This window comes from Protopterus annectens, chromosome 1.part0 (assembly GCF_019279795.1).
Source record: "Protopterus annectens isolate FY-2018-M chromosome 1.part0, PAN1.0, whole genome shotgun sequence".
In the NCBI taxonomy this organism is placed as follows: domain Eukaryota; kingdom Metazoa; phylum Chordata; order Ceratodontiformes; family Protopteridae; genus Protopterus; species Protopterus annectens.
The window spans coordinates 678,051,445-678,075,032 of record NC_056725.1 but is presented as its reverse complement, the minus strand read 5'-3'; the positions used below and the strand labels follow the sequence as shown (position 1 = coordinate 678,075,032).

General features: G+C 39.4%; 1 protein-coding gene across 1 annotated transcript in view; it reads right to left on the bottom strand.

Moving 5' to 3' along the window:
• The window catches only part of LOC122794026 (ryanodine receptor 1-like), a 2,146,276-nt gene that overhangs the window by 1,703,866 nt on the left and 418,822 nt on the right, over positions 1–23,588 (bottom strand). The window contains 1 exon segment of the mRNA XM_044062140.1: positions 7,678–7,864. Within this exon segment, the coding sequence (XP_043918075.1) occupies positions 7,678–7,864 (187 nt within the window).

Below are 23,588 nucleotides of genomic sequence, written 5' to 3'. Positions count from 1 at the left end.
AGCTTTAAAACTTCAACCTTCTGAAGGGGACCCATATATATATATATATATATATATATATATATATATATATATATATATATATACATATACATATACATATATATATATACATATATATATATATATATATATATATATATATATATATATATATATATATATATATATATATATATATTATCCCAACTTAATAGCATTACTATTGCTGGTAATCAAAACAATATTATTCCAGCCACGTCAGAACATAAATACTTAGGATTTACCTTAGACCCACTTTGACTTTCAATGCCCCTACAGATAATGTCACTAATAAAGTACTTTCAATGTTAAGACTTTCACTCAGTGTGCAAGAGTGGCCCTTTACACTGTCCTTCATGCTAAAATAAAATACTGTTTGCCACTTCTTACCTTCCATTCCATATACAGCACACACATACTTTAGACTACTGAGAATAATATTTTAAGATCTGCACTACTAGGAAAAAACAAACAAACTCAGACACCAAGACTTGGCTCTGCTATTTTTCATTTTATTAGTTTATTTTAGATTCACAATACTAACAAGCTTTCAAAATCACCATTGCAGCCTCCTTAAGAACTTAAATGGGCTTCCTGTAATTGAAAGATCAACCTATTTCCTGAGTGCTCTTCTGTATAAATTACTAAACAGGGGTTATGCCCAACAATAAGAAAATATGTACTTAAGAGGGAGCATGTTTACTCATTACGAAACCCATAAGATAATGCTATTCTACTTATCAGACCACCTTTTAAAGCAGTTATAGATAAAAGGGCTTTTTTCAATAAAATTCCATCCGCAATATGGGAACTAAGATCTCTGAGTTTAAAAGGATCCTCTCTGACCACCTACAAAATGCAGCCAGCTGCAAATGCTGCATAGATAGCGGCTAGACAACCTATATCACCTACCTCTTTTCTAAGCTTACCTCAAAAACTACTACACTGTTGTTGCAAGATACTGTTAGAACATATAAAATGTAAATACATTTTCTGATTATAACCTTACATGAATATAAATTATGTTTATCCCTATTTTTTACCATGCCTTAAAGATTTAAAGTGAATATAATGTAAAATTGTTCTGTGTTCTTCATATCTTACCTTTCATGTACTTATACTATTTCTTGTACACACAATTATTTATTTGTTTAATCATACTTCAAGTCCTGTACATCATAAAATGTTCCACTTGTGTAGATTTCCAGATGTAAGTATTGTATTTAAATCTATTTCTCACTAAAAACTACCGTATTACTGCATTTTTCACCCAGACTGTGACTGAAGAAGGTCTTCGGACTAGCCCACCTGCCTAGTTAACAAATGGTAAATAAATAAAATACATCTGAAGACCATAGCTGTGCCAGGAATAGAGAAACTGAAAGTACAAATTTGTGTAATAGATACGAAGTCTGTGGTAGGAGCAACTGAGGTATTCCCTTTAGTCTAAATTTCAGGGATGTCAGAAACAGTGAATGCACAATCATATACACTCCAAGTACAGGAACATTGTAAGAAATTAATGCAAGCTTCAAGATTTACTACTTCTCTTCGCCAAATGCATTTTATTTTTCACAGCTGCAGGACTTGCAATTATAGGCTGCACACTTCTGATAGGAAGCCATAGAACTGCACTCTGCGAGGCAGCTGACATTTTAATATTCTCACTACAATGACTCTGTTCCTTATCTTAGCCATTTTGGGAGTAACAATGCCAGTCACAAGGTTCACAACAATACGATGCTTGCCTGTGTAGAGCAGTGGCAGTGCATAGCCGAATTATATATCGAAAGTAGAGCAGGCAGAGCTTCTGTGTAAGTAGTCATGCTCAATTTCACACAGATACATAGCACAGCAAATATGAAAGTAGCCACATCTGTCCAGAAAAAGGCATACATAAAAGGATAAGGCACAATATAGTAACAGCCACTTTCCACCTTGCATGAGTCTCACAACAACTGAAAATGTTACTTCACAAACTGCTACATATCTGAATAAAGCAGTGAATGTCTGTTATGATCATTTTGGGGGTACTTGTACTTAAAACATAAGGGTTAAAAACTTCATGTGAATGTATGGCTAAGTTTTAAAGATCCTCATGGATCAATGGCCAAATAATTACCTATGAAACTATGAACCTATGCACAGCAGTAAATACAGAGGCCAAGCTGCATCTTCTAATGTGTCCTTTAGTAGGATGGCATAAAGTGGCACAGTAGCTATATACAGCAATACAGTGAATGCAATTATTATGCTGTGGTGTCCACATACATGGACACCTGTCAGATACATGAGAAAATAGGAAAAATGGGAAGTTAAACAAAGACACTCAGAAAACAACAAAAGGAGAGTGCAGGCAGTGGGCATTAAAGCAGGGCATCTTTTTTTTTGTGGAGATAGGGTCCCTTTTTATTTATATAGAGAGAAGGTAAGACGGGTATGGATAATAGGAGAACAGGAGAATGAAAGGGGAATAGGTAAGTGTGCAGGTATACATAGACAAACACAAAAATGGGTGGATATGTGCACACACTAAAATGTGGAAACATGGTATGAACAGACTCACAAATTCAAGCAAATGGTGATGATGAGAGTTGTACTAAGCGTAAGGTATGGCACTGAACAAACCAGGAAAGTGCAACACCAGGATAGGGACAGCATGAGGTAAGAGCAGCATGAAGGCTGCCATCCAGGCACAGAGAGACACTACTGCGATCCACCACCAGCATACAGATCAGGGCGGTCAGTGGTATGCCCCACTCCTTCCTCTGAAGGTCAGATGGTTAGGGCCAGCTGGGTGAGCCAGTCTGCAATCCTTCAGTTCAGACTTTCAAGAAAGAACTAAAAGTCAATTTTTAAAGAATAAATTTGTACTTGTTTCTGGACAATGGCTAGTATATTGAATATTCTACACCATTCACTTAACTTAATTCCTAGCCTGTTCATCTCTGATTACTATTTATTGTATATAATGTAAAAAATATGCAAATACATGTATTAACTGTTGTTGCTTTCACTCTGCACAGCTACAAATAATGTAAATATTTGTTTTCATTACTCTGTACAAATGTATATAATATACTCAGAGTACATCCTTTATGTAAAATTCTGGGTAAAGCCTGTGCTGAAAGTTCAGGATTGCTGCCTGCTGCTTGCTTTGCTGTTGTATCTTTCTTCACTGTACAATGTATCTGGGTCATGGCTGAAAAGGGTACCTGGACCAGTCTAAATGGTTATCAAAATGAAATAAAATAAAAATAAAATACCTTCTCGAAATATTGACACTTTCATGAGGAGTAAAACGGTAGCCTGTGACTATGCATGCAACACGATTTCTGAATCACGAGTAGAGCAGTTTGCTACTGCTCAGCAGTGACGTGTTTACTTACATACAGCTCCTGCACAAGCCAGCAAGTAAGGATATCATACACGTGACAAAGCACCTAGCTATACTTCTTGCAGCAAATGTACATCAGTGAAATAAAACAATTCAGACATTCACGGCAATTTCCTCATTACGCACATCCTATGCAAAGTACTATAAAGTTGTAGAATTACACAACACAACGCCAATTTGTGCACTAGCTTGAAGTGGTTTTGAGCTAGAATTAGATTTGGAAATATAGCAGCAGTCTGTGGAATTGCAGGCAGTTCTGAGGAAGTACACAGTAATTTGCTGTTGTATTGTAAGATGTATATTTATCTAACATCCCAAAGATGCAAAGTCTTGCATAGGAATGCAGTTTATAAAAGGTTAGCAAGATATGTGTGTAGCTTCATGTGTTATGTCTACACAGATTGTACTGTCCAAGCTACCAGAAAAATGTGTCCTACACATTCTTTATTTTCTTTATAGAGAAAGTATACCTTGTGTACAGTATATGGGAGTGTATGGGGTTAGCTATGGCATTACTATGCCTACTCGTGTGCATCCCTCCCCCTACAGAATTGTATAACTGAGTAACCTCCAACCTTAGTAGGGTATAACTGTGTCACCTGTTTTACTAGGTGTCACCCTGACTGCCTTCTCCATATGTACCTATAGGTCTACAGGTGCTAACAGGGGACTGGGCTGTCTAAGGTGTGCACTTGCACGTATGTCTAGTAAGTGCTCCAGCTGTATGGGTTCCCATATTTGCCTTTAATATGATATATCCCAATATCCAACCTTTTGATTACAGTATTGTATAACTAGATTACTTGTGTCCACAGCTATCATTCCACCAGTCCCAACAGTTCATGCTCTATAGTCATCTATTCTACTTAGAGATTTCTGTGTGTCTAGTGGATGAGGTATATTGCAGAAGCTGAAAAATTTCAGCTCTGCTGAAAATTATGCCCAGCTAAAGGCCTTCAGGAACCAGGGGTTGCACCTATTGGAAGAGGGGCTGCCAGGTAGCCTTTACTGGACAAGTTGTGGCAGGCTCTGCTCCATGACATCAATTATGGGGGCTGGTAAAATCGTACATTGCAACAGTGTTATAAGCATTTCACTGACATGATATTGGATGCCAAGGCAAAGGCATATCATTGACACGAAGACCAAAGTGGGACACCAGGGACCATAACAGTGTAGGAGATTTTTGTACCTCTGCACAGGGGCAACAGTACTAGAACCATCCCAGGAAGAGTGGACAATGGCACCAGGATGAAGCAACCCTCATGTATTTCCTTGGGTGACGCACCAGGTTCGTAAGCCAGCAGGTGTCTCTACAGCAGTACTGCACATATAGACCGTAGACTGACCATCGCACACATTATGTTTTGTGATAGGAACTTCAGTTATTCAACCACTTCAGATTATTAAACAACATCAAGATTTATGTTTGGACTGTGCAGTTCTTTCTGCATGGGCAGCCTTAGCATGTATGTCAAAGAACCACAGTTGTAGCACATGTAGTCATGTTCAGCCTGCATTGCGTTATGTTGTATATTAAGAGTCAAGAACACTGCTACTGTGGCACCTGTATAGACTTCGGCAGAACACTTGGTATCCATACAATGGCTGCTGCTGATGATGAGACACAAATACCAGAGCCACAGTTAGATAACATGCTGGACCCATCTCAACCCTTGCTAGACATCTTCCAGCAGTACAGGGTAAAGATGTCCCTTTGGCCATGGATGAACCTGAGGTTGTACAGTCCAAGTGCTCATTGTCTGCAGTGGAGGAGGAGTCCCTTGAGGCTGCAAGCAATAGCAATATTCTCCCTGTGACTGCAGCAGCAGATGTGTGCACTGTGTGTAATGTGGGTATACCCACCATAATGCAAGCTTGCAGGGGTGATGGATGCTGTCACGTATTGCAGTTGGCCCAGACATGCAAGCAGCACTAGGGGATCAATCAAGGCATGTGATGCAGTATAATCCAGGCACAGTCTGCTGTTACCCAGACCAACAGGGTGTTGAAGGCACTATTGCATGTAATTCATGAGCTGCTGCCCAGCACCATCAGCAGATATGTCAGGATGTGGACGATATCATAATTGGTCTTATGAGGTCTATGTTGGTACACATAACTTCCATTTCCACCTCCATATTAAGAACTGTCATTGCTGCCATCACTACCGAAGCTGGCACTGTTGACCAAAGTCATGGGAGACTATTTTCCTGGGGAGGTTGTGTAGGGGGTACATTGCAGAGTACACAGTCACCCTCAGCTGTAGGGAGCCCTACACAAAAAGCTAGCAGAACTTGGTGGCACAACAACCCTGTTGTACCATCCTATGTCATCAGGAGACTCCCAACTGTGCATCTTGTGACATGCTCTTCCACTTCATATGTGCAGATAGCCATGGGTCATTGTGTCCCTCAGCACCTGTGCACCTGGTGATGACTGTGACCCACAACTTCCTCCGTCCTATATGATTATATGGAAATGTCTGATACATAGCATGATCCAACCATGTACTGACTAGCATAGCCAATTATTAACACTATGTGCATCATGTTTGTTTTGTGTGAAACTGTACTGTCACTTTGTCCTCATCAGGGCCCCCGTTCTGGACTACACATCACTACTTCATCTGCAGTGCCGGGTATTGTACCTATCATTGTTTTGGAGCATGTGGTGTGCCTGCTATTTGTCTTTATTTCACTTGACTGTCATCACCCAATTGATGTTAATGTGCCTTCCATGCCAGTCATGTGTGCATCTCCTACGGGTCTGAACTACCTGTTTTCTTAATATCATATTATGTAGCACAGCATAGGCTGCAGTGCACCCTTAAACATACTGAGGTCGCAGAAGTGGTCGCTGAGCTGGCCAAACACATGCTTGATGGCATTTCATGCTTCAGTTTGCAACACAGTACCAACTTATCTGGGGGATTAGTACATACATACACATTTTCCACAGCGGTATGCATTTTATATACCCTCAGTGTTTGCACTTTACTAATAGATGGTCCTCAGAAATGTCACCAGCAAGCGGGGACATGACATATGTAATATATAATGGACATGGCATATATATGAATCATGGGAAGCCTGGGTACTGTGCTGATGCACTGGTTATAAACCCATGAGCATCGCACACTGTCTGGCAGCTCACAGAATGGTAGCCTTTCTGGTTTACACATCCATGAGACTGTGCACCAGGTGGAGGTCTTTATTGCTTCATATGAGCAATCTGCGTCAGCCTGTACCACATGGAGGTGTGTAATATCACACAGGCCATGCAAAAGAAACCAGATATGCTCATACATATGGAGAAGCAAAACTTGCTCATTATTCTAGAACCAGAGATCTGTGATGTACCTAATGCACATCCTGTTACTCTCTAGGAGATTCCTGTAGCTAGGATCATGAATACTATACATACCTTGATCGCCACAGGGATCAGAAGGCCATGCATGCATTCAAGTAGATAATGGATCTGGATGATGTATGCCCACCAAACTCTGTTTAACCCATACCCGATACCATTTTCATTGCCACCGGGTGCCTCCTGGTGCACACAGACAGGAGGTGGAGAAGTGAAGGGCTATTAGATGCTATTGCGTGTATGCAGTAGCAATCCCAAACAATCTGACTGCAGCTCTTACATTTCTTTCCTACTTTGGTCTGGCACACACAGATATGAGGCTTCCACTAGTTACAGATGTGTATCACAATTGTTTTCACCTTGTATACATCTGCACAGCATTATGGTTAAAACTGTCTATCTGTCCTTACTTGCATGTCATTGTGCAGTTATTTACATACATTCCTTGGATCAGAATTCTGCTCACTGCACTGAAGAGTATCATCGGACTATGAATTGCTACATGCCACTGCATGGCCATTTCCCACACAATCAAATGCAACACAGAGAATGCAAAGTGACTGAATACCAACCATTGAGATTACAAAGCTAATGACTTCACAGGGAAAGATAACTGAGGATCACTTTAAAGGTGGCTTTCTAAAGCCACAGTAGTATTAATTGATAGATAAAAGCACATCAAATATATTCAGAATTTAACTTACTTTAGCATGTAACTATTTTGTGATTTATGCATAATTTTGCTTATCACCTGTTTTTGGCCTCACTCACTCTCATGACTCATTTAATTTAAAGCCTCGTGTACTCAAAATCAAAGGTTTCCCCCGATAATAAATATCTCATGACAAGATATGCACATTCATGTCTGTGAGATGTTTTGGATCACTTACCTCCTCCTGAAATAGATTCTGTCGACTTTTCAGGGATCGTAGCTTAGTTTGCTTCTCCTCATGTTCTAGGTCTTCCTCAGGGTGCTGGAAATAGCTGATTAAGTCCTGCAGAGTGAGGATGACGGTATCTATTGCAAGAGTGACAGGTGTTTGTGATTTATTTCTTCCACTCAGTGTATCCAAACCTCTGCATATAAAATAAAGAGAATTTAAAAAATGAGGCAGGTTTAGGAGCAGTATGCTACACCTAGCTTTGCTTTTACTTTGTTATAATAATTCAATAAATTACTATGAAACAACTGAAAATTCTGCCAGCACCTTCACTTTCATGTTTTCAGGGAAAAAAATGGCAGAATCTTTAGTGTTTCGAGAACTACTACATCTGATAAGAGCTACAGTAAAACTTTAATATGCCTTAACAAGTAATGAAAAAAAATATGCAGTGCATGCCACAGTTTTCAATCTATTATTTTATCCATTGCTTTCATTATTTGAAGTCATGCTTGATGCTTGGTCCAGTGGTAGAAAGGCATGAGGTTCTTTATCAAAGAAAAGTTCTGTAAAGCAAACACAACACCTCTTTCTCAAATGGGAAGTGTTTATAAAATGCAGCACAAGTTAACTGCTTGGATGGTGGAGACACGTAATGCTGAGTCCTGTAATGTGGGACCAAGTGGCTGAAAATCTGGATTTATATAATCCAAGTCTGAGATTGCCATTTCTCAGAATACTCCCTTTACTCCACGGTTTGGCGATGTCACAGTCGATATAAATAATTTCAGGAGTGGGGGCTTGCCCACCCCACACACATCTCGGGTACTTGTTTAAAGCAGAAGAGCAAAGTTTGATAATCACTCTTCTCCTGTATTTACACACATTTTTTTCAGCATGACAGCACTTGTCATTATGAGTACCAACATTTGAGTAGGGACCCTGTCTTAAAATTCATAACAAGTCATATGTGTTCAATTCAGATAATGCAGTGCGAGGAAGATACAGCACCCCTCAGGTGACATCCTTTGAACATATTAAACCACAATTCCATGCAAGTGTTCATAAGGATGTTAAACATACTGGAGAATCTATGTAAAATCATAAAGGGATTTATTACTGGTCATACCCAAAATGGGAAGATGGGGTAAAAAACAAATATACATATAAACTATGTTGTACACGTACTCGCACACATACATACACATAAAATCTCCATATACATGCATGTGTGCATATTTTTAACAGTTTAACATATTTTATAACCACTCTATACACACACACACACATATACATACACACATAGTCAAAGAAACAATACATATACATGAAAAGAAGACTTTACATGCATCACATATAAATACTACAAAAAAATCATCATACATGCATAAATTAAACACATGAAATCTATAAAGTTCAGAATAAAAAAAAAAGAAAGCAAAATTTGTGGCTAACAAGTGAGAATAAAAAAAAATGCACGTTAAATTAATGGATCCAAAAAAGTATATAAAAAAAGAAAAACAAGAGCTGTAACCAGTCAGAATGGCATTATCCACAAAACAAACTCAAGTAAAAAAATATAAACTAAATTAGTTTATCACAAACAAATAACCTATGAAAACTATACAATAATAGCATTTAATCAAACTGCTAAATCATAAATTAATTGACAAAACATTTAAAAATTAATTAATTATACCTTAGAGTGGAGTAAAAAGCCACCCATGAGACAGGCCATCATACACACCTATGTGACCTACATAAAACTTTGTTTAAAAGACAGTTGTAATTGTTATAGTTGTTGTAATTACCTATTTATCTACACATGGACAAAGACTGAAATTTCAGGCTTCATTCATTTGAAATTCAACCTGCCAAGGTTCGGAGCTCCTACATAGGAAATCAGCGTTGGTGATTTGTGTTGGTAGTGATGCACCCTTCTTCAGGATGTGAGACCCTGGAGTTGGTATATAGAAGTTCAGGTGTGCTAAAAATGACATTTTTTTGTCTAGCTTGAATTGCGTCTGACTGGATCATTACAAAGTGTTTACAACTTTGGGGTAGCCTTTACTGTTGCACAAGTTTTACTGTTCCACCTTATTCCATTACTTATTACTATATTTGTTGTATTTTTCTTTTATTCTTAAAAACTGCCTAAAGAGAAAAAAGCTGAATAAGAAAGAAGGAAAAAAGGGATAAAAATAATATTAGAACAATAAAAAAAAAAAAACACAAGAGTGTGGATGAAAGCGATAAGTTGTTTACTTCAGTGAGTATTAAACAGTGCTTGATCATCTCTCCAGGTTTCCTTTTTATTCTTTTAGAGTTTATTTGGAGGCGTTGGTTCCCTCTGCACCCCACACCACCTCCAAATTATATATACCAACTCTGACATCACATTGCAGTGGGAACCTCTTTGAAGCAGTTATGTAGATCATGGTACAATGGGCAGTGGGGAATTTACAGTTTTCTACACTGCAGTGTGATCTCAGAATTGGTAAAATTTGTAGGGGTGTGGGGGTGCAGCACCCCATATAGGAGGTGCAGGGGGCTTGCCCCCATGAAAAAATGTAGATCATAGGAAGTTACTAGGCTAATGGCCTTGTGGCCCTTACAAGCCTAGCCAAGAGTTTATCCCCAAAAAGAAACCTCAGTCAGCCCCCGTCACCCCTGTTAATGAAGGACACAGGTGGAATGCCTGGGACAAATTTGTGGTTTTCCATCCACTCATCAAGGCTGCGTGTGCAGAGGGTCACCAAAGTGCTCTGTTTGACATGTAAGGGAAGTCTATTCCAGAGACAGGCAGCCTCTGGGAGACCAACCTCTCTCTCCAGCAAGTTTTATTGATGTCACATATTAGGTTCAGGCCCCTCAAGCAGCTAATGCATGAGTTAAGAAAGATGGATATGGAGCATCTCTAGTAGGGCAGGGTCCACGATTGCCTTGTAGGCGAGACACAGATCACCCCTGAGCAATCTGTATGATACCGAAAAGAGTGACAGTGACTTGAGCCTGTCCGCATATGACAGGTGTTGGAGGCCATGGATTCTCTTTGTGAGGTATTTCAGTGGTCTTTCCAGTTGGTGCAGATATTTGGAGAGGTACATAGCAAATGGGGCATTATACTCAATTATTGGTCTAATGAGGGAGGAGTATACAGAGGTAATAACCTCCTTTTTCTGGATGCAATCCCTTTACTTATGAGATGAATGAATGAATGAATGAATGAATGAATGAACAAACAAATAAATAAATGAATGAACCCAGTAAAAGGCTTTTCTGACCACTGCTACTACATGATGGTTGAATGTGAGGTTAAGTGGTCTCTCACCACAAGTTGTGTGCTTAGAGGGCTGCCGTTGATGTGGTAATCTGTAGGGGCCATGTTTTTGCCAAATGGTATGATAATACATTTTTTTGCATTTAGCTTGAGGTCATGACTTTGGCACCAGTCATTAGTTACTGTGAGACCCTCTTGCAGTATGTTAACATTATTTGGAGAGTCAATGACGGCACCCAACTTACAGTCGTCTGCAAACTTGGTCAGCCACAGGCCTTTTGTCTTTGCCTGGAACTCTGAGAAGTAGATGTGAAACAGTAGGGGTCCCAGGACAGATCCATGGAGAACTCCACTAGTGACAGGTCTGCTATCAGAGGTGGAGGCACCTATTTTGACTTTGAGGGTCCTGTCGGTGAGCCAGCTGGCCACCCACCTTGTGAGACAGGGATTTATGCCAAGTTGCATTAGCTTTTTGATGATGCCAGAGTTGGGGATTGTGTCAAAGGTCTTGGCCAAGTCAAGGTAAGTTATATGCATTGATTTTCCCTCATCCAAGATCTTGGTGACAGTCTCAAAGAAGTCAACCAGGTTCAACAGGCAAGATCTGCCCTTGACGAATCAGAACTGGGTAGGGTCAAGTGCTTGGAGATTGCCTATGTCCTTGATTATGAGATCCATAATAATACGCTCAATGGCTTTACAGATCAGACTTGTAAAGCTAATGGGGTGATAGATTCCAGGATCAGTAGTGGTACCACAAGCAAGGGGATGACAATGGCAGTTCTTCATGCTGCTGGAATGAAGCCTGTACTTAGGCTGTGGTTGAATAGGGTGCTCAATGGCGAAGCCAGTTCTTGCTGGAGATGGTGCAGAATACAGCCTGGGATACTATCAGGTCTCATGAAAGCTGTGTTCTTTGCCTTGGATAGGGGCTTTAGCACTTGATCTATGGAGATGTGAGGTGCGGGACAAGTATCGGTAATGCTGAAATGGCCTTTTGGGGGGGGGGCAGGGGGTGATGTTTGCACTGAACCTATCTGCTAGTAGGTTGGCTAAGTCAACAAGATCGGTGTAAGTGATGCTGTTAAGTATTAATTCGGAAGAAACCTGGGCTTTGCCGTGAAGGTTCCTGATATAACTGAAGGCTTTGTGGTTTACCTTTGTTTCAGAGGCTAATTTCGATTCATAATTGGCTTTGGAGGCTTTCACTAGTGATCTAATTTGCTGACTAAGGAGTGAGTTTTTCCAAACTGGAATATGTTCCTTTTTACCCTTGGACAACAATTTCTTCTTTTGTTGTAAAGCCTGTTGATAGAGGATGTCCACCAAACAGGTATGTGTTTCCTTGAGGAGCAGGTTTTAGTTCTATTGGGTATGGCTGAGTCCATGCAGTTGTATAGGTACTTGTATACTGCATTGGCATACTCCAGCATAGTTGTCTGCATCCTCTGAGGGAAGCAGTGATGTGAAGCTACAGAGACCCTCCCTTAGGAGGCTGTAGCTTTTGAGATGTTTTTTTAGCTTGATTACAGTTGGGGTGTTGGGATAGAAACTTCGAATAAGACAGTCCAATGATCTGATCTCACCAGAGAAAAACATGCTTTGGGAGTGGTGCAGCGGTCGCTCATGTTGGTGAGAACCAAGTCCAGTATGTTATCTCCCCTTGTGGGGGATGAGATGAGTTGGTCTACTGCGTTAGAACTGATGAAGTCAAGGAATTGTTGAGTGAGTGCATTACTGAAAGAATAGTTCACCCAGTCAATGGTGGATTTGTTTTCTTTTATTTTGAGTTATCAGAAACTCGATCACGTGATCTCAACCATATGAATTCTGAGTTTCCAAAAACTTGAAGTCATATAAACCCACCTGTGCACACTCATTTATATAAATATATGTTTGAGACTTGACCCCTGCAGCAATGCTGTTACATACTGCGATAGGACTACATGAATGATGTGTACAAGCTCCAGTCATGTTTAGAGATATTCTGCTGTAATTCTATGCTGTGCGGCAGATGAGAGGACCCTTAATAAAGCTCTTATCTTCCCTCTGGCATCCATAGAAAAGAGTAAGCTTTGTCTTTCTAGAAAATGCAGTTGTGCCATAAAGAACAAGTGCTAACATCATAACTTAGATAGAATAGAGACTGTGGTGGAACACTACAGGCATTTCACGGACTACTACAGCCTACTGTTCCATTGATTTTTACTCTACATTTATTGCAAGTTCACTATACTAGTGTTTCTTGCTTTTAACCCCCCCCCCCATATGCCACAGTGCTTGGGCACCAAGTTATACTGGACTACAGAGATAATGCTGCTCCTCTAGCTGTTTGCATTCCACTTACTCCCTAGTGGCACAGTCCACAACAAAGCAGCACACACCTGCCAGGATGAAGAGCTTTAGTCCATACCATGCATTTTCATTTAGACTGCAGGATTTCTCTTGAGATTGTGTATACAACCTACCAGGAAGGTACTGTTGTTAGACGAGGTGTGTATAATGAAGACCTGTACAATAATGTGCAGCACAAATCATTCTGACAACATTGTTAAGTTAATGTTAAGTTAATACAGGTGGTAAAACATAGTTATTGTCTTCCAAACCTCTTCCCATATTTTACTGCATCCATAAGAGAAAAACCCACACAACAGCCATATGAATTTTGTCATACATACCATTTTCAGTTCCATCAGTTTGCAGTCAGTAACTAGAATAAGTTTTAAAATAAAACACTTCCAAATGTACTGATATTCTTTTAGAATGAAATAACTAATAGTAGGGACAGTGTTTTCTTTTTCCTACTGTATGTACAATACCAGATTTTATTTTTTTATTACACATGAAGAAAAACTGTTACTAGATACACTATAAACCTAGAAAATGGATAGTCTATTATGAAAGTCATTTCCAGAATTTCAGGCCATGAAGGCAACTTCTTCAGCTTTATTCATGAATTAATTAGTGACCTTAGCAACTAGGATTTTAAGCTTATCAAAACATGTCTCAAGACAGGGGCAAAATGTACAGGACATGTTCCCCTTGCATAACCCCACATGCGCACGCAGCCAGACCCCCCAGGTCTATGAGATTTCGTCGAATGGCTATTCAGCAAATAGCTATTCTTCGAAAACCTATTTAGCAAATCCACTCTTTATCAAATGGTGAATTTTAACTAGGGCAAAGCAGTGGTAGGCCACTGTCTGGAATTTGCCCTTTTCCTCTATGTAGTGCGATCTCAGTGTTGGAGGGTGTGGGGGGAGGAGCCCCCCGGCAGGTTTTAATTTTTTTTTTTTTTTTTTTTTTTTTTTTCTTTTACGATCGCTTGGTTGCCCAACTGCTTGTTGCCCTATTTAACCATTGCCGTTCAATGAAGAACAGCTTCACTAAATACGTTTTTGATGAATGGCTATTCACTGAATAGCCATTCGATGAAATGTTATACACTCTGCACCCATACACACACAGCTATGCACACAACTACACATACGCGCGCGCGCACACACACACACACACACACACACACACACACACACACACACACACACACACACTTGCAGAAGTAGACCAGGAAGGAGGTATATATATTTTCTGACATACAAATTATTATTTAGTTGGGAGATGATGTAGCTGGGATTATATGTTTACTTCACCACATCCTTTGCCTTTATATGATCTTACAGCAAAAGTCTCTTAATTACTGTAAATAGTGAATGGAGGTAAATTCACTTGAAATGTGGTAAATAGAGCATTACACCATGTCATGTGTTCTATAAAAGGAAATAAATAGTGGCATCTCTCAAAAGCGGGTCTGACTCAAGAGATGACTTCTGAAAAAATCCTGGGTCATTTGAGTTCCCAATAAAACAAAACAAAAATTGTTTCCAGTGGCTAACTAACTGAAATAGATGTTATTTCAAGAGGAACATTTCAAGTAGACTTATCAATTAAGCAGTTTTAGTGAAACATCCTAATTGTTTTCCTAAAAAGATATTATTGTGTTCGTGATTATCATATTCATTGTTGTGTCCATTTATAAATGTACAGGATTAGTGATTTTTAAGTCTTTTAGTCAAGCTGGGAGCTAACAGAGCAGAGTCCAGCTGAAACTCTAATGATTGATGTTGCATACTCGGGATTTTTTTCCACTGCACAGTTCATGTTGCTGTGAGTCAGTCATTCTCTTGATTTCATTTGCATGACCATCCTTTGGTAGTTATGCTGTATGGAAAAGATTAAAAATAGGTGCAGCTAACATTGGGTAAGACAAACAATTCAGGTCGTAGCCTGGTATAGGTCCCCAACCATGTCCCAAAACCCACACTCGACATTCCTAAGCACCCTGGAGAATATTAGGGATTTGCTCTGAGCTACTACACAATGGTACCTCCTATACTGAGCCAACAGATATTGCCAATATACTGGCTGACAGATTCAGTGCCAACTTTACCCGCCCCAAAGGACCAATCACAATACCAGTAGTTTGCCAGGTACCCAGTATTACTGTCGCACAGGTTAAAACAGCACTGTCCAAGGCCAAGAATATAGCTTCTATGGGACCTAACAATATCCCTGGCTGTGTTCTACATGAACTACAGAGTGAACTGTCACATCACCTGTGTGGCCTGTTCAATCACAGCCTCACCTCAGGCTTAGTCCCCCAAATGGCACACTGCTATAGTCATCCCTCTCCACAAAGAAGGAGTGACTACAGACCCTGGGAACTATCGCCCCATTAGCTTGACAAGTCTGATATGCAAAGCTATGGAAAACATTATCATGGACCTATTAAACAAGGATATAGGGAATCTCCAAACTCTGGATCCCACACAGTTTGGTTTTGTGAAGGGCAGATCATGCCTGCTCAACGTGGTCAACTTCTTTGAGTCAGTCACCAGAGCTGTGGATGAAGGCTAGGTGGGTCACAAAGCCTACCTTCATCTGGCCAAGGGCTTTGATACCATCCCCCACTCAGGAATCACAGAAGAACTCACTAAGCTAGGCATCAACCCCTATATCACTAGGTGGGTTGCAAACTGGCTCACAGATAGACCACACAGTGTGAAAGTAGCGGACTCCAAGTCAGACTTCTGACCAGTCACGAGTGGAGTCCCACAGGGATCGGTCCTGGGTCCTACTTCTCAGAAGTCCAGGCCAACACAAAGTTACTCTGGCTGACAAATTTCACAGACGATTGCAAGTTGGAAGCCATTATTAACTCCCCAAGTGATGTTGACATCCTACAGAAAGGTCTCACTGAGACCAACGACTGGTGTCATAACCATGGCCTTAAGCTCAATGCCAAAAAATGTGTCATTACCCCCTTTTGGAAAAACCCGGTTCCCATGAGTTACCACACTGATGGTAGTTCACTGAACACAGAAGGCGTTATAAGAGATCTGGGAACACAGGTTGACAGCAACTTCTCTTTTGACCACCACACTGCCACTGTGGTCAGAAAGTTCTTCTATGCGGCACATTTCATTACTAAGGGTTTTGCATCCAGGAAGAAAGAGGTCATTGTCTCCCTTTACTCTTCCCTCATTAGGCCAATCATCGAGTACACTGCCCCATTTGGCATGAACCTCACTAAACACCTGCAACAACTGGAGAGGCCGCAAAAGTACCCCACAAAGAGGATTCTAGGCCTTAAACATTTGTCCTATATGGACAGACTCAAAAAACTCAACTATTCTCTGTTTCATATCGCCTACTTAGAGGCAATCTCTGCTTGACTTACAAAGCCATGTCTGACCCAGCTCTGTTAGAAATGCTACATCTAAAGAAATCCCAATCCCTCCACACCACACGCTCCAATCCCTCCACACCACACGCTCCAGAGTCCTCAACCTCATTACCACATTCAACAGAACATGCTGGTGGGACAGGTTCATAACCCAGAGACTGCCCATTCTATGGAATAGACTTCCCATACATGTCAAACAGAGCACCACACTGGCCATCTTCAACAGAAATCTTGAAGAGTGGATGGGAAATAGAAAATTCACCCTGGGGATCACGCCAATGGCTCTACTCGACAGAGGCACTGGGACTAAGGTCAGGTGGCACAATGCCAGATAATACTATGGGCTAGGCTTGTAAAGGCTCCAGGGCCATTAGCCTAGTACACACCTATGAACGTATGTGCTAAGGGTAAAGTTTTAATCCTGACACCAGTATGTCATGAAATGTATTGGTATTGTATTCCACTCCTGTGTTAGAGCATGCCAGAATGTCATTATATCAGGAGGGTATCACATGGGTACCTGTATTCATGGAAAGCTGTGTAACAATTCTCTGTGTTTTTTTCTCTCAATTGTTTCACTGAAATTTTTAACAAAACATTATATAATAATAGAAATATAAAAAATATACATACCTAAAATAACAAAAGTAAACAACTAAAATAACTACTTACAATGGGGTCTACTATAAAACAAACCTTTTTTAAACAGAAAAAGAAATGTGATGAGTAGTTGTTAGTTAATTATTAAAGTCACAGCAGTTCTTTGAATTTCAGCTATATGAAGAGGTGATTCTAGATGTTCTTGTGTTGATCATAAGTTCAAGATGACATACTTCAGTTTCCAAGTGTACAAATTCCTTCATATTAGATGTCTGATTCTTCCAGCTCTTGATGATGACTTTGCTTGCTAATGTTAAGATACTCCATAAAAGAGGGCATTTTATTTTTATGACACAGGTGGGAATAGGTGTATAAAAAAAATAAGATATTTGGTCCACATAAATTTATTATTAAAAACAGACGGCAAGACATAATTCATATTATCCCAATGTGTTTTAAGGTTTATACAATCGTAAAACACATGCTGCCAGTCAGCTTTAACATTTAGTTTACATCTCCAGTATCCTATGTATTTATTAAATATCATTTCAAATTTATGTGGTGTGATAAAGGTTCTGTAGAAGCTTTTCCAAAAGAATATCCTCCACATTAGTGATGAAGTAGTTTGGTTTGAAGATTGGAGTATTATTATTTTGTCATCTTTACTTGCATAGTTATTATTAACAATTCTAAAATAATCCCAATAGCTTTCTCATTGACATAGGTTCATAGGTTGGTACTGGGCTATCTGCCCGAAGGCATATATTAGCCCAGCCATGTTATGCGGTATTCACCGCCCCTTTAGTAGTTCCCTAGACCCTTGTACTAGCAGCTAGTACCCACATGCTTTTGATTTCTTAAGTATCTAATATATTATAAATAGAAGCCCCTTTCCAATTGTATTCTGGTGCATTAGAATTATGAGTGAATCAATGAATGTGGGCAAAGAATTTCTAACTACTGGTTGCATTAGATTACTCTTATGTTCAATTAATTGTCTATAATTTTGAATTCCTAACCACATATATTTGCTTAACTCAAACCTATTAATAATACGATCAACATGTTTTAACTTCCCATTGTCTAGTAATTGATACCGGTATAACAGGCTTGTGTATGTTCTGAGGGATACCTGTGATGATGGACAACAATGAGTAACATTCAAGATGTCATTCATTGTTAAAACAAATACACTGCTAACATTATTAACCAACGAAGCGGCAAGCTTTCACAGTGGTTGTACTGGTTCATGTCCAGTACATTTTCAGTCATTTAAAATCCCCATTGTTTGACAAGAGTGGATATAAATATTGCAGAAAATACAAGCTAAGAATAACCCATGCATGAAAAATGTATAGTGAAGTACTAACATTAAACCCAAGTATGCATCATCAGTCATTAGAGCGTCAGCTGCCCTCCACTGTTCGCTCCTGACTTGACTGAACAGGCTTAAACATCTGCTGCCATCCCCTAGACTTGATGTTAAGCACACATACAATGGAGCAGTACTGTCACATGGGACAGCATCATGACCCAGCTGTGCATCCTATGAATACCTGTGCAACTCCTAAGCAGCACCCTTACATAAAAGTACCCAACATTACAACAGCTCTCTGAATCTGAATGGCTGTACTGCTCTATACTCTCACTTTTACTCTTGTGAGCACTTAGCATCCTCTCACGGTCATGCAACATTTTCTGACTGGTACATCTATCAGCATTATGCCATAGTTGCCATAATGCTGTCATATTGCGCAATGTTGACTGCAATTGTTAGTTCTCCTGCCTCTCTGTCCTTTAGACAAACCTTGCACTGCATATCAAAGTTGTTTAGAGTTCTGTCGATGCAAATTAAAAACTGGCTCAGTCAGAGGCACTTTAGAAGAAATAATGGATCAAACTGTAGATTTAGTGATAGGTTTTTGCAGTCTAGAGAACTCACAGTCAAACATATCAAGTAGGATGCTAGCCCTGCTAACAAGTATTTATCCAGTACAAGGTATAATGAAACTTGGGTCAGTCATTTAAAAGCATAAAGGAGACAATTGTTAAGGACAACTAAGTTCCATACATTTCTCTTTTTTCATCATAGTTAGAGCACTCCCTTGTCCAGAGATTAACATTTACTATTTTCTGTTGCTCAGCATCGTATTAATTTTTTTAATCTATATTACTTTAGTTAAGCTTTAGATGTCGATCTCTAAAATCTGTCCTACTAGCACCTTTGCATGTTCACTGAAGTGGAGCCAATGGCAGATAATAATATGGAATAAAAGGTGCTTGTTCCTTTATTCTTGGGAATTCATTAATGGTGAGTCCAAACCTCTTTAAAGATAAGTTTTTCTTACAGTTGTGCTACTGATTACTACAATGGGTAATGTCATGTCATTCTCCGACACTTTTCTCATATTGTTTTAACATAATTAAAATATTGTAATGCGGGAATAAATACTTAATTTGGCTTACTGTCACAAGCTGCTGTCTGCAAAATTTGCTAAATTTCTTAGTCTATATTTTGCTCTACAGTCACGACTTTCCATTTTGTCCTGTGATCCTCTTAGATATGACCTTTCACTGGCTGTAAAGCAAGTACAAATATTTACAAACAAATGTGTAAGTGCACGGTTAGGCAGGTAGGGCTGATTTCACTATGCGAAAAGAATTATAGAATGAGAATAAACTGTTGTTATAGCTTACTCTCCCACCCCTACTAACCCTTGTAGCACTGTCGGATCAGGTAACTCACTCCTCTTCTTCTGGAAGAGAGATCCAAGCACATCCAGTCTAGGCAAGATCCTTATGGATTATTTTTCCGGAACAGAGGGCCTAATCATTTAATTCATTCTCCTAGAGGGAGAGGCAGGAGTCAGGTAGACAGGAGCAGGTCAGTCTTCAGGATCCTGTGGACTCCACTCCTAATCCACTGGAACCCTGTCCCAGCAGAAGCAGCTTGCTTGTGTACAGCTAATGCTGCTGGTCAGTGGCACCATACTTGCTATGACCTCTATAAACAGTGCATTAGCATGCAGTGCATGCACAGCAAACTCGAGCTTCTTTCTGGCTTGCCACTTGTATCGCACAAGTGCCAAGCCAGAGCTACCTCCAATGCCCCCAGCCTCTTAGCCACCCCCCCCCCACCAGGACTTGTGAACCAGCATCAGCAGCTCACTGCCATTTCCTATGTCTGCTTGTCTGGTACAACACCTATGTCTATAATCTGGATGGGTCAAGTCAGGGCTTCCACCCTCTGTGTTACACGGCCAGTCAGTGTTACAGCTTACTTTTTACTCAACACATATTCATAACTCTCTCACTAAGGAGCTGCCATACCTTATTAACTTATTAATTCTGGATCCAAATATTTGATTACTGTAGCACTGACGAGGCACAGTAGTTCAAGTGTATTTGTGTGCATGTGCTATGTACATGTGTGTATGATGGGGGAATTTATCACTGCATACAAGAGGAGACATGGTTTGAAGCTGAAGACAGCTAATGAAATGATTCCCTAACTGACACATCAACAAAGTTTATATGCATATATATGCTTGCATAATAAGTACAATAATCAACAACAAACTAGAAATGTATTCTCAACCTTCACAGAAATAACAATAATTTTGTTTGTGCAATATTTTTAGATCTCTCAAAAGCATTTGATATGTTCTCACACTCCAAACTTCTAGACTCTCTGGCCACCCTATCCTTTACCCCTTGCACTATTGCCTGGTTTAAAAGCTATCTGTCACATAGGCAGCAATCAGGTCAATGGCAAGGCATACAATGTCCTTTACTCCCAACTATGATAGGCGTACCACAAGGCTCGATTTTAGGCCCACTACTCTTATCCATATTTACCAACAATCTACACACCTCCACCCAGCCTGCCTCCCTTATACAGTATGCTAACAATTCAGCTCTTATCTGCTCTGCTCCATCACTTTCCACTCTACAACAACTCATACAAGAATCTTTCAGTTCTGTAGAAAGTTGGATTACTGATATCCAACTAATCCTAAACCCCAATAAGACAAAATTGCTACTTTTCACCCCCAACAAATCTATACCTACCCCCCTACCCTTTTCAATCTTTTCCAAAAATGGCACCATCATATCTCCCTCTGACCATATCAAACTCCTCGGTGTAGAAATTGACTATAACCGATTCTTCGATGTCCTTATCTCACAAGCCATAAAAAAGGTCCACAAAGAAATGGGAACCCTGCATAGGCATAAACAATTCCTCTCAGAACAGGCATGGATCACTCTAGCCCAAACCCATCTACTATCCACTCTAATGTATGTCACACCAATTCTTACCAAAGTCAGAAAACTTGATCTCACCAGACTTGAATCATGTTACAATAAAACTGCCAATTTTGCTAACAACTGCACTTTCAGAACCCATCACTGTCAATCTCTAAGGGAACTACGATGGTTAGAACTTCCCCACCTACTCAATTACCACCAGCTAGTCATTCCCTTTAATATTGTTAGACATCCTGAAAAAACCCAGCACTAAAGCCATTTACTCTCTCCATACAGAACTAATTGTCCTCTCTGATCTACTGAGAAATCCCTCCTCTGCATCTCTAAAGCTAACAACAACTCAGGGAAAGCTCTTTTTTCCCCCATGCCATAGCTAGATCCTGGAATAACCTCCCCCCTTATCTGACCTCTGCCCCTACTAACACACATTTCAAAAATGCTCTCAAATCACATCTTATGAATACATGGCTATGTCCTTGCATCACATGACTCTCACAATCTCAGCACACTTTACACCTTCCTTCCTGCTATCTCTACTGTATATATGCTACAGTTAGGTATCTTACTATCAACCTGAAATTGCATAATATGTCATCTCTAATCATTTTTTATTTTTTTTATTCTGTTATCCTATCTCACTAATCAGTGTTAATCTTTGATGTATAAGACTCTCTATCTTTGTAAATTTACTCACTTACTGCTGATGTATTGTTTGTTTAGACTAGATTGTATGAGACTTTTTATGTCTGTACTTACCTTAATTATCACTGTTATATGATTGTTTGTATTACCATGATGATGTTAATCTAATTGTGAAGCTTTTCTCACCGGGCCTCCGCTGTAAATGGACTTGTGTTCAGTCAGACTACCCTGGTAAACAAATGTAAAATAAAATAAAAATAAATATAACAACATACATATGTATCTCTATATAATGTATAACATGTACGTGACCACATTAGTATAATCATCTATATATATATAACATGTAAAATGCGTATTACAGAACACAATATATACAGTAATTACATTATATGTATGTTCTATATTTTAAACAGTAAACCAAAATGCAGAAGAACTAAGTGTAAATAAACTAAGAAAACTTCTAAGACCCTTTGAGAAAGGAAACGGGACCTGCAAAAGCACTTTAATTCTTTATTTAATAGAACTTCATCAGAACATGATAAATTAAGAGAGACACAGGTAATAAATAATAAACATTTAGAGATTCTAGAACCACCAAAAACATTTTAAAATGACTCACTGACATTAACCAATGTAAATTAACCAGGAAGAGTGATGTGAATCATAAGGTACTGGATGTATGGGTGCATATTCAAATAGTGGCTGTGGTACAGTAACCCGTCAGGATTAATACTCAAGAGCTAATACGTTGACCAATGGAAACTGTTGCTAGAGGGCTTTAAAAAAATGAAACTTAGCTAAAGCTGATTGCTGAAACTTTAACAAATTGTTAGACCTTTGGCACTGCTAAAACTTGTTGCATAAACAATAAGTTCGGTAATGTTTTTTATCTGTACCATCTAAGCCCGCATTTAAGTTAAAGTTTTCAATGAGTCCTGGCGTTGCTTCTGCATTGAGCAGAAGTTGCCATTTGAGTTCTTTAACTTCTAATAAGGTATCAAAGTCTCCAACCAAAGGTACAATCTGTTGAAGTACAAAAAATTTGAATGAACCATTGTTGCACACTGCGCTGTGTTTGGCAAAAGCATTCTTGTAATTCATATGATTTATTGCTCTTATGTGTTACTTGATCAGGTCTAACAATTTTCTACACATCTTGCCAATGTAGAAATTATGGCATTGTGTACAGAAATGCACATAAACACTGATACTATGACAACTGAAGCGACCTGGAACTTTAATGGTAATGTTACATTGAGTAAACGTATAACAATCAGCTTGGTAAATATATTTGCATGCTGCGCATGAGCCGCAGGGTGAAGCTTTTCTCCACTTTTGGCCCAGTAGACTTCCATGGTAAACAAATGCCAATAAATAAAT